Source organism: Humulus lupulus, chromosome 6, assembly GCF_963169125.1.
Source record: "Humulus lupulus chromosome 6, drHumLupu1.1, whole genome shotgun sequence".
NCBI lineage: Eukaryota > Viridiplantae > Streptophyta > Magnoliopsida > Rosales > Cannabaceae > Humulus > Humulus lupulus.
The window spans coordinates 145,477,293-145,491,263 of NC_084798.1; the positions used below are offsets into that span (position 1 = coordinate 145,477,293).

General features: G+C 33.3%; 1 protein-coding gene and 1 long non-coding RNA gene across 3 annotated transcripts; both read left to right on the plus strand.

Annotated features, from left to right (window-relative positions):
- Positions 1-713: 713 nt before the first annotated feature.
- On the plus strand, positions 714-3,506 carry LOC133785525 (MMS19 nucleotide excision repair protein homolog). Its single transcript, XM_062224753.1, has 6 exons — positions 714-1,655; positions 2,311-2,373; positions 2,448-2,584; positions 2,717-2,735; positions 2,887-3,003; positions 3,462-3,506. The coding sequence occupies exons 1-6, from the start codon at positions 1,584-1,586 to the stop codon at positions 3,504-3,506; spliced, it is 453 nt and encodes a 150-aa protein (XP_062080737.1). The 5' UTR covers positions 714-1,583.
- Positions 3,507-4,200: 694 nt separating this feature from the next.
- LOC133784227 (uncharacterized) lies at positions 4,201-7,307 on the plus strand. 2 transcript variants are annotated; one of them, XR_009871214.1, is made up of 5 exons: positions 4,201-4,347; positions 4,609-4,688; positions 4,767-4,896; positions 7,016-7,098; positions 7,190-7,307. It is a non-coding gene; the product is annotated as an uncharacterized LOC133784227 (long non-coding RNA). The 2 variants fall into 2 exon arrangements; XR_009871213.1 differs by having other exon boundaries at positions 4,203-4,347; positions 4,609-4,896.
- The last annotated feature ends 6,664 nt before the right edge of the window (positions 7,308-13,971 follow it).

Below are 13,971 nucleotides of genomic sequence, written 5' to 3' on the forward strand. Positions count from 1 at the left end.
AGTGTGAAGAGAGCTTCCAGTTGCTTAAGGATAAGCTATGCTCAGCACCAGTACTTTATGTACAGGCACCCAATGACAAGTTTGTAGTCTACTGTGATGCGTTGAAGCAAGGATTGGGTTGTGTGCTGATGCAGAATGACAAGGTGATAGCCTATGCCTCAAGGAAATTGAAGGAGTACGAGCAATGCTATCCAACACACGATATGGAGTTGGCAGTGGTGGTCTTTGCATTAAAAATCGGGCGCCATTATCTTTATGGAGAACGGTGTGAGATCTATACGAACCATAAAAACCTAAAGTATTTTTTCACGCAAAAGGAGCTCAACATGAGGTAGCGCAAATGGTTAGAACTAGTAAAGGATTATGACTGCGAAATTTTATACCACCCGGGAAAGGCAAATATAGTTGCTGATGCGCTAAGTAGGAAGAATTATGGAAGTCTAGCAGCATTAGCTGGAATAGAAAAGCCACTACAGTAGGAGCTGATCAATGCTGGGATAGTAGTAGTCATTGGTAAACTGGCTAACTTGTCCATCTAGTCAAGTCTGTTAGAAGATATACGGATTGGGCAAGGGCATGATGACACATTAGTAGCACATAAGAATATAGTTAAAGAAGGCAAGGCAACAAATTTTTCAATATCAGGACATGGGTTATTGAGATATAAGGATCGAGTATGCGTGCCAAATGATCAAGAGATTAAGGTGAAGATTTTAGAAGAAGCACACAATACCCCATACTCAGTTCATCCAGGGTCGACCAAGATGACTCACGATCTTAAGGAAATGTATTAGTGGCCTGGAATGAAGAAGGATATAGCGGAGTACGTGTCTAAATGTTTGGTATGCCAGCAAGTGAAAGCAGAACATCAGTGACCTGCAGGCTTATTACAACCACTTAGCATTCCAGAATGGAAATGGGACGACATAGCCATGGATTTCGGGATGGGTTTGCCTCGAACAAATAGGCAGCACGACTCGGCTTGGGTAGTAATAGATAGATTAACCAAGTCAGCTCATTTTCTGCCTGCCAAGACTTCATATACACCAGAACAATACATAGACATCACTACAACAAAACCCCATTTCAATAACACATCATTATAATACATTTAAAAAAGTATTATAGTATATATATATAAAGTAACATGCGGCAAAGTGAAAAAAAAAATGCCTAAGTCTTTTCCCTATTATGTATAGTAGACTCCCATTTTCATCTCTTTCTCTCTCTGTCTCATTTTCCTTCGTGCTATACCCATTTTCTATACCCATTTTCCTTTCTCTTTCCTTCTACGCTTACCATTTTTTTTTCTTTCTGCATCTCATTTTTCGTTTCTTTTTTTAAAGAAGAGATTTCTTTGATACAGGGGATTTTCAGAGTATATGATTTCGGGAAATGAATTGGCCTATCAACAGCTTTGCAGTGACATTACACTGGAGTTCAATAACTGCTCTAAACAAGTTGGTATCCATATTCACATCCCAAATTTTGAAATTCACATATAAATATATGTTTATATTCTGTATTTAAGTTTGTGAAGCGGTTTTCTATGGTTTTTCGAGTTCAGGTCATTGAAATGGACAATGGCGGAACCGAGCGAGTTGACTCAGCACATTCTGTCTTACGTTGACACGTCTCGCTCCCAGACTCAACAGGTTCGCGTTCACATCCCCTGCTCTCGCTAATTTTGGGTGAAGTTATTGTATTACCATCTGTTCTTATTAGTGCATTCCTTTGTTGTGGAAGTGAGAAAAGCACTATGCAAAAACCAGAACTCTGGCTAGTATGTGACATTATTTGATTAATTGAGATGGGAGTAAAAACAAAACGTTGCCGTTGGTGATAATAATGGTTTAAATTTTGTGTGATTAGTATTTATTTTAATTTTATTGAGAAAGTAATTTGATCACTTCTATTTTTCTAGTTGCCTCTGCTTCTTTGATGGGAATGTTGGCTCTGCTACTAATGTCGTCTTTTTTTTTTTTTTTTCTGCAAGTGATTTAGGCCAAGTTCTTTCGAAAAATATTTATATCTTCGTTATTTTATTTTTTGCTGTAAACTGTAAGCAGTTTTATCTTCAATAACAATTTAAGTCTGAGATGTATGCCAAAGCATTTTTATACAATTGAGAATTACTTAATCTAACGTGCAACTTTAACTTGTAAGATTTCACCTACAAATAAGTAAATAAAAATTGTATTGAGGGCTGAGGCAATTGCTTTATGCGTTTTGATACTTATCTTCGTGGTGCTTTATATATTTTATTCAAGGATAAGTATACTCAGTTGTATTATTTGTGTGTTACTGCAGGCTGCAAGTTTGGATTCTATCACTTCACTCGTTAAGAATGACTTGATAACTATTGAAACACTGGTAAGAATAAATTACCTTCTTGTCAGCTATAATTAATTGATTTATGTTCTTATATCTGGTTTTCTGTAATTTAGGTCAAAGAGATGGAAATGTATCTGACCACTACAGATAATGTCATTCGAGTTAGAGGTAAGTTGAAGTTGAATTCATTAAAAATTAACAAAGATTTAGATTTTTGTTTAAATGGTGTTCACTCCACAACTATTACAAAGTTGGAAACATAGTGGTCACATTTTGTATTGCATAGTGATTTTGGTAAATATGGCCCCATAGATTCTACTTTTAGTTTAGACTATACTAGTGAATTTTTACTCTAAACTTTAAAAGTTCATTCTTCTTACAGTTTTGGAAACTGCTGTTCTGTTTGTGCTTCTTTTTGAGTAGCATTGTTATTTTTCCTTGGTATATCTGCATTGTACAATAGGTGCTTCAATTTATTCCCGGCAGTTAACCACTTTCTTTCTTCTTTCCCATAAGTTTTTATCTATTTAATTTAATCTGAAAATCTCATAGATTATGTCCTCATCTTCAGGTACCCTTCTTCTTGCGGAAGTTCTTGGACGTCTTGCTTCAAAGCCACTAGGCAGTGCTATCATTCATAGCTTAATTGGATTCTTCACAGATAGGCTGGTGAGTTAGTGCTCTTTCCCCTATGCAATTTGTTTGTTTTAAGTTGGTTTGATGGTGAAGCGCATTGTCACAAGAGCTAATTCTTTGATTAAAATCATAATAAGGTTAGAAAGTTTAGATATCACATTGTAGGTAGGAGGTTCAGAGTATGGCCAATTATTTTAGCAAAATCATAACAATTTTTATTCTTTGTTTTACATGCATTCCTGGTAAGATTTAAAGTTTAAAAAATGCGAGTTTTATTGATATTCTCATTACTCAAGAATGAGAAAAAAAATCATAAATGGTTGACTTACAATTCCCTTACCCTGATTAATATTTTCATGGATTTGTGAGAAAGCTTTCTGCCTCATAGGTATTTCTTAGAAGTAACTATCCTTTACTTATTCCTCTCGAGACAAGTTTATATCAAAGACCAATCAATTTGACATTTGGTTCTTTTTTTTTTTTTTTGGAAGTTTCTATATTGTGGTGGCTTCTGTTTTGGGCAATTAGGAAAGTGAAATGTAGCATCCCTCATATGAATACAGTTATTTTTCTACTTGTGTAGACTGTGGAGAGTAGATTTTGATTTCTGGCATATCAGGTTATTACTACCATACCATCAACTTGGCAGATGTTGATAATTTTGGGACAATGGTTTAATTTTTAAAATGATATATGTGAGCTATACAATGGTAAATGTAGTTTGATTTTCAAAATATGTGTATGTGTCTGTATGTGTTACTGCTGATGAGGCTACTATTGCTGAAATATCTTGTCCAAATGTTTCTTGTGTGTAGTTAATTTAGTAATACTTTGAATTGAGATGTCATGTTTTATTATGTATAGTGGTGGAGGAGATTAAAGAATGTTTCATTGTAGAAATACCCAGCTAGCTTTAGAAGATTTTTTAGTCTTTTAACAAGCACCATTCTGAAGAGTAGTTGGACATGAGCTTGTGCTTAGATGAGTTTTTGTTTACCCTCTAGTGTATGAGAAGCTAATAAAAAATCTATTTTTATTTTTCAATTCCCATTTGCAGGAGAGAGATTTAGTGATTTAGTGTTAAGTGGAGTGCCTCCATTTTGGGCTGGTAGGATTTTTAAAGATGCTTCTTGTTAGTCATTATTGTATTTAGTATTTGTGTTTCTATTTGTGTCTCTGTATGTGTATTTTGTGACCTTTTTTCTTTCCCCTTGGTTTCAATAGAGAGCGAGCAAGGGATATTTGAAGAAGTATTACATGGTGACCTAGACTTTTCAACAAACCCATGGCCTAGTATTTCTAAAGGTGCCAAATATTTAGTAAGGAAAATGCTTATTCGAGATCCCAAAAGGTGGATATCTGCACATGATGTTTTGTGTGAGTTTCTGTCACTGGTTTGCTTTCATAATTACAATTTTTTGTGTTTGACCTGTGTTGCTACTGAAATTAAAGGGTTGCAATTATTGTTGAGCAAAGCTTTTTGGAAAAGCATCTGTTATTCATTTCAGCTGCTTTATAAATAATTATTCTCATCATTTTTGTTCAACAATTGTCATAATTTTTTGCCCCTCCCTTCACAGATTATAACATGTGTATATTGACAATCATTTTAATTTTAATTGTCTAACCTTTTTGCAGACATATGAAAGATCCTGTATTCAAAAGTGGATAGACATACCTGGCAGTACCAGGGATTGCGTGTCCTCGTCCAGTAACAGGTCTACTCTAGTTATCCATTTTCTCAAGTAGGACTAGTTATTTTTATTTTTTAATATAATGAAGAAATCTACTTTTAGGTTGGTGATTTATGGCTTGTTCGGAGATTCAAATGGCTGTAAAGAATGAAGATTATGTAACTATATGGGTGTCTAAGATATGGAAAGACAGTAACTTAACATTTTCAGTATGCGACTTCTAGGGGCTTAGGTTTATTTTCTATATGCTTAATTTCTCTGCCAGAACATTATTTTGCTATAGGACATAATTTCTTTTAGGCATATAAATCAATATCATTAATGCTCAATGCCCTTGGTATACAAATGTGTGTATATATATATTTATATACAAGAGAAAGTTTAATTGAGTTCAAATATATCACTGAGAATTTTGTTGCTGTAGATGGGAATGCTTGATTTTTTTTTTTTACTTTTGGTAATTGGAATGATGGTGGGAACCAAGATATAGAAACATTTTAAGGTTAGATACTTATAGTCTAAAGAAGAAGAAACTAAAGAAAGCATTAATATTCATGTACAGAGTCATTTGTTATCATAAGACATTTTACTATCCAAAAAGATAACAACTCAGTAACATGGCCCTAGCCATTTGCAATCACATATTGGCCTATGGTTTGAATTTGGTCTTCTTGTCTTATATAACTGAACTATTCACGAACAATATCATCAATTCATTTTCTTTCTTATGCTATAAATGTTCAATTTTAGTGATTCTATTTTTATATGAGTTGCATGACACAACTTTGTTTCAATGTTTCTGGTTTTAAAGAATTGTCCATCTGAGCATTACACACTCTAATATCAATACCTCATGATTAGCACTATCTGCAACTTTTGAGGTTTAAATTATACTTGAAAGTTATCTTTGTTATATTACAGCTTTATTTAACTTTTGAGGCTTAAGTTAAAAAAATTGATGAGAAATAAAGAGACTCTAGTTTGTTGATTGTTTCACTTCTGTTTTGTTTTTTGAATACTGGACGAATTGACAAACATGGAAAAGTTTTGATATTTATGATCGCTTTTGTGCTTTTATTACAAAATAAATGATTGAATCAATTGGGTATGGTTTATTTGGCGAATCGAATATAATTTTGGGTTATTACGGCGGAAGTGCATAGTGGGGGAAGGATCGTAATGTTCAAATTTGTGATTTTTTTCTTCTTCTTATTTAAGCGTAAGTTTTGAACTTTTTTATTGGACTAGTTATTAGAATTGTGTGTTTGACTGGGAGAATATAGAGAAGTGGAAATGTGAACTGGGTAGTGGTTATAGAGAATTTTTTAATGTTATATTTCATTTTTGGTAGTTGATGTAATGTAGTAGATAGATTCTAAATTTTAGCGTACTTCTTATTTCGTGCACTCAAAACTAGATTATCTACTCTCTAGTGAACCTGACAAGGACAATGAAGTCAGACTCGTGGCGTTATCATGCTAATGTCGATTTTTTTATATTTATCCATTTGATTCTACTTCAAGTTCAGATTTTAAAATTGTTTGAAAACTTAGCTACGATATTAAAGTCCAACGAGCTTGATTGTTTGTATTATATCAATTCAAATTCTTGTATGGCTTTAGTATTTCAGGAACAAATTCATTTAGGATTGATAAAGAATGGCTGCTGCAGTAAGCTGCTAGTGTATTTACTATATAGTTATGTTGTATTACCTATTTGTGCTGGTTCACGCAGTAAATCACATAATTTTTTTTAACTGGCAAAAGGAAATTTAATTTACATAATCCAGTTGATACCATCTCCTTTTTTTTTTTTGCCAAAATGTTCATTAAATCTCATATTTTTCTTTCAGAAATCTTATGAGACAAAACAGTATAAGAAGGGGTTGACGGCTGCGGACACTATATTGAAAAAGTTTCCTGACCATGGAGGTATTTTCTGTTTCATGCAATATGTAATTTGGTACTGCACAATTAGTTGATCTAGCGACCACTTTATTCAGTTTTGTTTCCTCTGTCCGCATCCATTGGCTCTTGTCTACACACCTATATGTATATAGATATATATATATTATTTGCTTTTCATATATTGGAGAACTTGAAAATTTCATCATTTTTTTTGTTATAAATTATATGAATCATTCTGATGCATGAACCTCATGCTTATATAGGATCCACATTTAGCTGCTGAGCCACAGTGCTTCTTGAAGATTTACACAGTCATCTCTTTTTTTTTTAAAAAAAAAAAAGATTTACACAGTCATCTTGCTGTTTTATTTTTATGTTTTAATTGAAATCATTTTCAAACAAAATTAACTTCTCTTACATTTCCTTTGTGTTTATATTGGTCAGAAACTTTATCAATGAAGGGGTTGACATTAAATTGCATGGACCGTAAATCTGAAGCATATGAGCTTGTTCGGCAAGGATTAAAGGTGAGAGTGTTGTCTAAAATTTTAATGTTCTATTTTGTTTTCAAAATCAGTAGGGTCTTTAGTTCTCTAAGGCTTTTTTGTCTCTTTGCAGAATGATCTTAAAAGTCATGTATGCTGGCATGTTTATGGTCTTCTTTATCGGTCCGATAGAGAATACAGGGAGGCAATCAAATTCTATAGAAATGCACTGAGGATCTATCCAGACAATATTGAAATTTTGTGGGATCTGTCACTGTTACAGGTATGCTTTTGATGTTAATTTTCTTCTTTTAGAGACTTATGCTCTGTTGGTAACTTAAAAACAATATTGAAGTTTAGCACTTATATTTTCTGTTTCAAAGTTAACTGGAATACATGACACTTGTTAAATATAGCTGCTAATATCATGCTTGTTTATTACATCATTTTTTGTGAGTAGTTGTAATGCCCCAACTACTCTAGACTTTGGACCATTAACAAAACTATACATAGACCCTAATCTTTAATAGAACTTACAAGTGAAAAAGATCATACTTTATTAAAAACTTGTAAAAACCAATGTTAAAACTTACATAACTCAAAGCAGGATATGAGATCCCATTGTTTTAAAAGAAAAACATATCTTAATTGAAATGAAAAGAGATTACATAAATAGGTGCGGAAAAATACACATAAACCATAAATAAAAGACTACATCCTCGAAATCGAACTCTCGACTCCTTGAATCCATTCATCACCGATACACATTCCCCAAGCATCCACGAATCTTACCCGCCACTATAGCTATTTCCCTGCACATATAAACAAAAAGGAATGAGCCTAATACCCAACAAGGAAAATCTACCACATAGTTCATATACATAAATTTCATAAGAAACATAAAAACATAACATTACACTTATTTCATATACATACTATAACACTTATATCATACACATACTATAATGGCCATTATTACTTGGGGTCCCATAGACTAAACAAGTCATATGCCCATTAGATTAGTGGGGTCCTACTAGCTAAGCAGGTCATATGCCCATAATCTATTTGGGGCTTGTTAGTCATATGGGTCATATGCCCAAGCCTACAAACATACATATCATAACATATTTCATAACATAAAAACCATAAGATAACATATAAAACATATAACATATGAATTCTATCCTATTTTCCTTACCAAAGTTACCGGGATGTGAGGACAGAGTTGGGACTTTTGGAACACTCCTAAAACCATATATAACAGGGTGAGTAGATTTGAAGAAAAAGAAATCAAAGGAATGGAAGGACTAAACCTTTGAGAAACATACTTACCAAAGCCTTTTTGCTCAAGAACTTAGATTTCCTAACCAAAATAAAAATTAAGGTTAGAGGCTGAGTAGAAGACTATGAGAACTTGAAAGAAAAGTACAGAATTGAACTAGAGTTTTGGGTTACCTTGAAGACTTGTAAGACCAATCTACACCTCAAACCGAAATCCTATAAAACCTTACTTCCCCAAGTGTTTGATAAGCTTATGATGATCAAGCTTATGATTCCCCAACCCAGGTGTTTACAATCTCACACTCACATAGCACTTGCAGCCTCTGAACTTAGAGCAAAAGATGATTAATGGCTGGGTACTAGGTCCTATTTATAGAGTTTAGGAATGAAAGGATCTTAATTTTACTTGAATAAAAATAATAGCTTTTTAGGTGAAAATAATTTGAATTATCGTTTAGCAGAGGCTGAAGACTCGTTCAAAAAGGTGCTGGACTTATCAAGAGGTTGAAGGGCTGAATGGAAAATGATTTCAAAATGTTTCAAAATAAGCTGAAGGAGGCGATATATCGCCCCCTGTAGGCGATATATCGCCTGGGCCAGCATGCCCGAGGCAGTCGTGCATCGTCTCGTGTTTTCCGTATCTACGTGCTGTGATATATCGCCCCCTGTAGCTACGATATATCGGCACACGCTGATTATTTAAACACGAAATTACACATTTTTAGCTAAATTTGAATGGAGTAAACAGCCTTGACTAAGCCCTCAACGTATTCAAAGCTGCTGACTGACCTTAAAGCATTCAAACTTTACCCTTATTAAATTAAATCCTCAAAATACTTAATCCTTAATCATCCATACATAACATGTGCTTAAAATCCTATTGGTTGTTATCTAAACCTTATAGTATAATAAATATTATCCTTAATATCAGTCATATTAATCAAACCTTAGGTTAACATTAATATTCTTAAACTATAGGTTAAACTTAGAAAATCTACAAGTACTACTATGAGTGTCCAAATAATTCCCGGTCCGAACCAAAAATCCACAGTTATAAAGATAATACTATAAATACTATAATACTACTATCTAACTAGCTAAGTAAAGTTCTTGGACTCTACAGTAGTGCCTTTTTCTTGATTTAAATCCTTAATTTGTTTTGGTTAATGATGGCTCTTTATCTATTGTGGTACAGGCGCAAATGCGAGATTTGGCAGGGTTTGTCGAGACAAGACAATAGCTTTTGTCTCTAAAATCAAATCATCATATGAATTGGATCGGCTTTGCTGTTGCACATCATTTAAACTCAAAGTACGAATTTGACCTTTTTTATTGATCCTTTATTTATATATATATTTATATATTTATCTTTCTAGTGGCCATCATTTACAGTGACAAACCTAAATTGTTTTTCTTGTTGGTCCCACTTACTAATGTTACTCAAATACTTAATGTTTGATATAAACAATCAAGAAGTTTCCAAACTTATGTTCTCTCATTCATAATTCAAATTGATTATTGCTTTAAACACAACTGGCAATTTCTAGACTATAGACTGTAGATCTATGACTTCATATTTTAAAATAGTGGTTTTGACATTGGTCATGCCATTGCTGTTAATTTTTTGCTAATGCACTGTCATGGTTCATGCAGCTGTTCTCAGTAAAAAATTACACTTGTAATTCATGTTCTGAATTTATTGTCAAAAAGTTAGTTACATAGTGTGATGTAAGCTAAACCTTTTAAAAATCTAGATCAAATAAATCATGTGGAAGTTAATACAGTCCATCCGTTGCTTTTAGAAAATGTTATTCCTCTCTTTTGTACATGTGTTTAAGTATTATATATGTATACAAACAATACTTTTTTTTTCTTTCTATACAGCATATGTAAATATGTAAGAATAGTTCCTCTTTACATTTTCAGTGGATAAATTCTTCTTGGTTGTGTGTTTGGGTTATCAAATTTGAGTATAATTCTTGTTAGTCATTGGTTTGCTTCTTCATGGTGTGAGGTTGTTTACAGTTTATAGATTTCTGTATTGTTTTTCCTTGTTTTGGTTTTGTCGAGTGAATTAGACTTATCTTTTTCCTGCTCTCTTTATATATTGTATGTATGAACAGTTAATCATGTTTCTGTTATACTAAAGCAGATGATTTAAGCAACATGATTTTAGATTTGTGGTCACTGAACGTGTCATAATATTATAAAACTATCTCCTTGCTTTTAGATTTTAGTTGTGAATGGTGAATGCTCTAATTTGCTCTAATTTTTAATCTTGCAAGTGCTTTTTTAGTCTGGTGCATGGTTTTGTTGCCAGAGGCATTCTTTTGGTAATTCTTATTGGTTTTGTTGCCAGAGGCATTCTTTTTTAGTGATGTTGCTTCATTCGTTGTTTTGCATGGTAGTACATCTTGCTATACCCTGCTGTTTCGTCAAGTTTTGGAGTAATTACAAATTTAATTTAAACTTTATATGCTTACAGGTGGAAACTAGCTTAAGTCTTATGTTCTTAATAATAAAATGACTTTTTTTTTTTACAATGTGCAGGTATATTGAGATGATTTCTTTGGAGCAATTCTTGACAACATTTGTAGTTGAGGCCTTTAGAATGGAAGAATGTATTTCACTAATTTTTGTATACATTTCTTGTTTTGTATTTAGTGATAAAGGAATCTGAATTGGGCATAAATTATGTTGTAATATGATTTCTTAAGCCTAGACTAGTAGACTAAATATTGTAATTACATTTTGAGTAATTAATAAAAATCTATTTATGTTACCTTATTTGGCTTCAACTTTCATATTTGTTTTCCTAGTTTTGTGTAAGTAAAAAAAGATTATGTTTCTCTAAGCTAATATAACACATGTGTTATACTAAAGTGTAGTATAACACAAAAAATGTGTTATACTAAAGTGTAGTATAACACAAAAAAAGTGTTATATAATCGATTATAAATAACATAATTAAACACTTATCTATATATTAAAATAACACAGAAATTGTGTTATCGTTGACAGTACAATAACACATCTGTATAACACTGATAAAGTGTTATGTAAAGTACCCTGACCTACGATAACATAGTCAGTCTTAACACATCAGAAAGTGTTATCGTATGTTTTGATAACACATTTTCGGTGTTATTAAAAGCATTTTTTCTTGTAGTGCATTTATGTTCAAGAAATAGTAGGACTGCATGGAATCCCTAAGACAATAATGTCCGATAGAGGATCGATGTTTACATCGAGATTTTGGGGAAGCTTGCAGCAAGCCATGGGTACCAAGTTAAGTCTTAGTATGAAATTTAATCCTCAAATAGACGGTCAATCCGAGCGTACCATACAAATTTTAGAAGATATGTTGCACGCTTGTGTAATTGATTTCGGAGGATCATGGAGTAAGTATTTGCCACTAATAGAATTCTCCTACAACAATAGCTACCAGTCAACGATCGGGATGGCACACTATGAGTTGCTTTATGGAAGGAGATGTTGATTGCTGTTGCATTGGGATGAAGTAGGAGAAAGGCAACTACTTGGACCGAAGTTGTTAGAGAAGCTCAGGATGCAGTAGCGCTGATTAGAAAACGTATGCTCGCTTCTCAGAGCCGTCAGAAAAGTTATGCGAATACCAAGCGGCGTGATGTGGAATTCAAAGTCGGAGATCAAGTCTTCTTAAGGATATCTCCTATAAAAGGTGTGAAGCATTTCGGGAAGAAAGGCAAGCTTAGTCCCAGGTTTATAGGTCCTTTTGAGATATTTGACAAAGTGGGAGCAGTTGCATATAGATTAGCCCTACCGCCAGCTCTAGCAGATAGTCACAATGTGTTCCACATCTCGATGCTGCGAAGATATGTGTCAGACCCATCTCACGTCCTCAAGTATGATACGATAGCACTCTAGAAAGACTTGAGTTGCGAGGAACAGCCGGTTAGCATCCTAGATAGAGGGATAAAGGAATTACGGTCTAAGAGTATTCCGATAGTCAAAGTCCTATGGAGAAATAGTTCTGAACGGGAGGCAATGTGGGAGTTGGAGGAGGATGCAAGCTCGGTATCCGGAATTGTTTGGTAAGTAAATTTTGGGGACGAAATTCTTTGTAGTAGGGGAGAATTGTAGAGTCCCAGAATGTTTACTAAGTTAGCTAGATAGTTAGTAGTACTTGTAGTATTTTAGATTTCGTGGATTTTGGTTCAAACCGAGACTTAGTTGGAAACTCATAGCAACAGTTATGGATTTTATAAGTTTAACCTATAGTTTAAGAATATTAATTATAACATAAGGTTTGATTAATATTGCTGGTCCTAAATATATTATTTATTATAACCTAAGGTTTAGATAGAGCCAATAAGAACATGACACTTGTCAAAAGCATGATTATAAAGGAATTAAGTATTTTGATGATAAAATAAAGAAATAGAAGCTTTAGCACCTACCAGAAACTGTTAGGGTCGTATTATGACTCATTCAAAGCAGTTATCCCATTCAAATTATGTTGAAAAAGTGCAATTACGTGTTTAAAATATTCACGTATGTCGATATATCGAAGCATGGAGCCGATATATCACCTGTCGAAGGATACGAAAAACACGTTGACGTTGCACGCACATACGAATGGAGGCTCGGGATTAGGGCAGAGCCGATATATCGCCACATAGGGGCGATATATCGCCCTTAGAAGATTTTTTTTCTTTTGTTTTTAAATTTAAAAATAAGCCTTAACTACTTATACCTGCCTCTGAATGTTTTTGACCGAGTCTTAAGCCTCTGATTGACGAATATTCAAATATTTTCAATTATATTCATTATTTTTATTCAAATAAAAAGGGGGTTAGTGTATTTCGGTATTGAAGTTAGACCAATCCATAAGGTCAACTAAGGTATTCCTATTCTCTAAGTCCAGTTCTTTAAAATTCTCTAGTTTTCTTTAGTTCCTTTTATTCAGATCCTAACTTTTGATATTGGTTTTTTTTATTAGGTTCTTGAAACTTAAAGATCTTTCTCGGTAAGTTTCTTCTTGAAGGTTTAGTTTCCACATTTATTCTTTACTCTTTAGAAATACTCACTATTCTTATTGTTAGTTTTAGGAGTGTTCCAAGTCCCGCATTTGTTCTCCAATATCCTGCTTTTGGTAAGGAAAATAGGATAGTTTTTATGCTTATATGTTATTATATGATTATGCTATAATATGTTATGCTATGATAGGTTATGATATATATGTTTTTGGGGCTTATAGTTGCTTAAATAGAAAACCCCAATATTTTTATGTTTCTTGGGGTTTATAGTTGCTTAGCTAGCAAACCTTAATGTATTTTGAGGCTTATAGTTGCTTAGCTAGTAAACCCCAATGTTTACCATGTACATGGGTTAGAATTGTGATATATGTTTTATAGTATATGTTTTAATATAGTCTTATGTTTACATTTTATGTTACATGTGTTAGTAGATTTTCCTTGCTGGGCATTAGGCTCACTGCTTTTTCTGTTAGTATGATGCAGGAAACTAGATACGGAGGTGGGAGGATTCTTGGTGGCTTGACTTGTGTATTGAGGACGGATGGAATGAATGGGCTTCGAGTCGATCGAGGATGACGTTAATTTTAGTTTTTTTAAATTATGTTTCTATGTATTT

What these genes read in the sequence shown, in the direction of transcription:
- LOC133785525 (XM_062224753.1), top strand. Translation starts at nt 1,584, where the DNA reads ATGGCGGAACCGAGCGAGTTGACTCAGCACATTCTGTCTTACGTTGAC. An exon ending in TGATAACTATTGAAACACTG is followed by an intron (nt 2,374 to 2,447) that starts GTAAGAATAAAT and finishes TCTGTAATTTAG; the next exon opens with GTCAAAGAGATGGAAATGTA. An exon ending in GATTCTTCACAGATAGGCTG is followed by an intron (nt 3,004 to 3,461) that starts GTGAGTTAGTGC and finishes TTTTTTTGGAAG; the next exon opens with TTTCTATATTGTGGTGGCTT.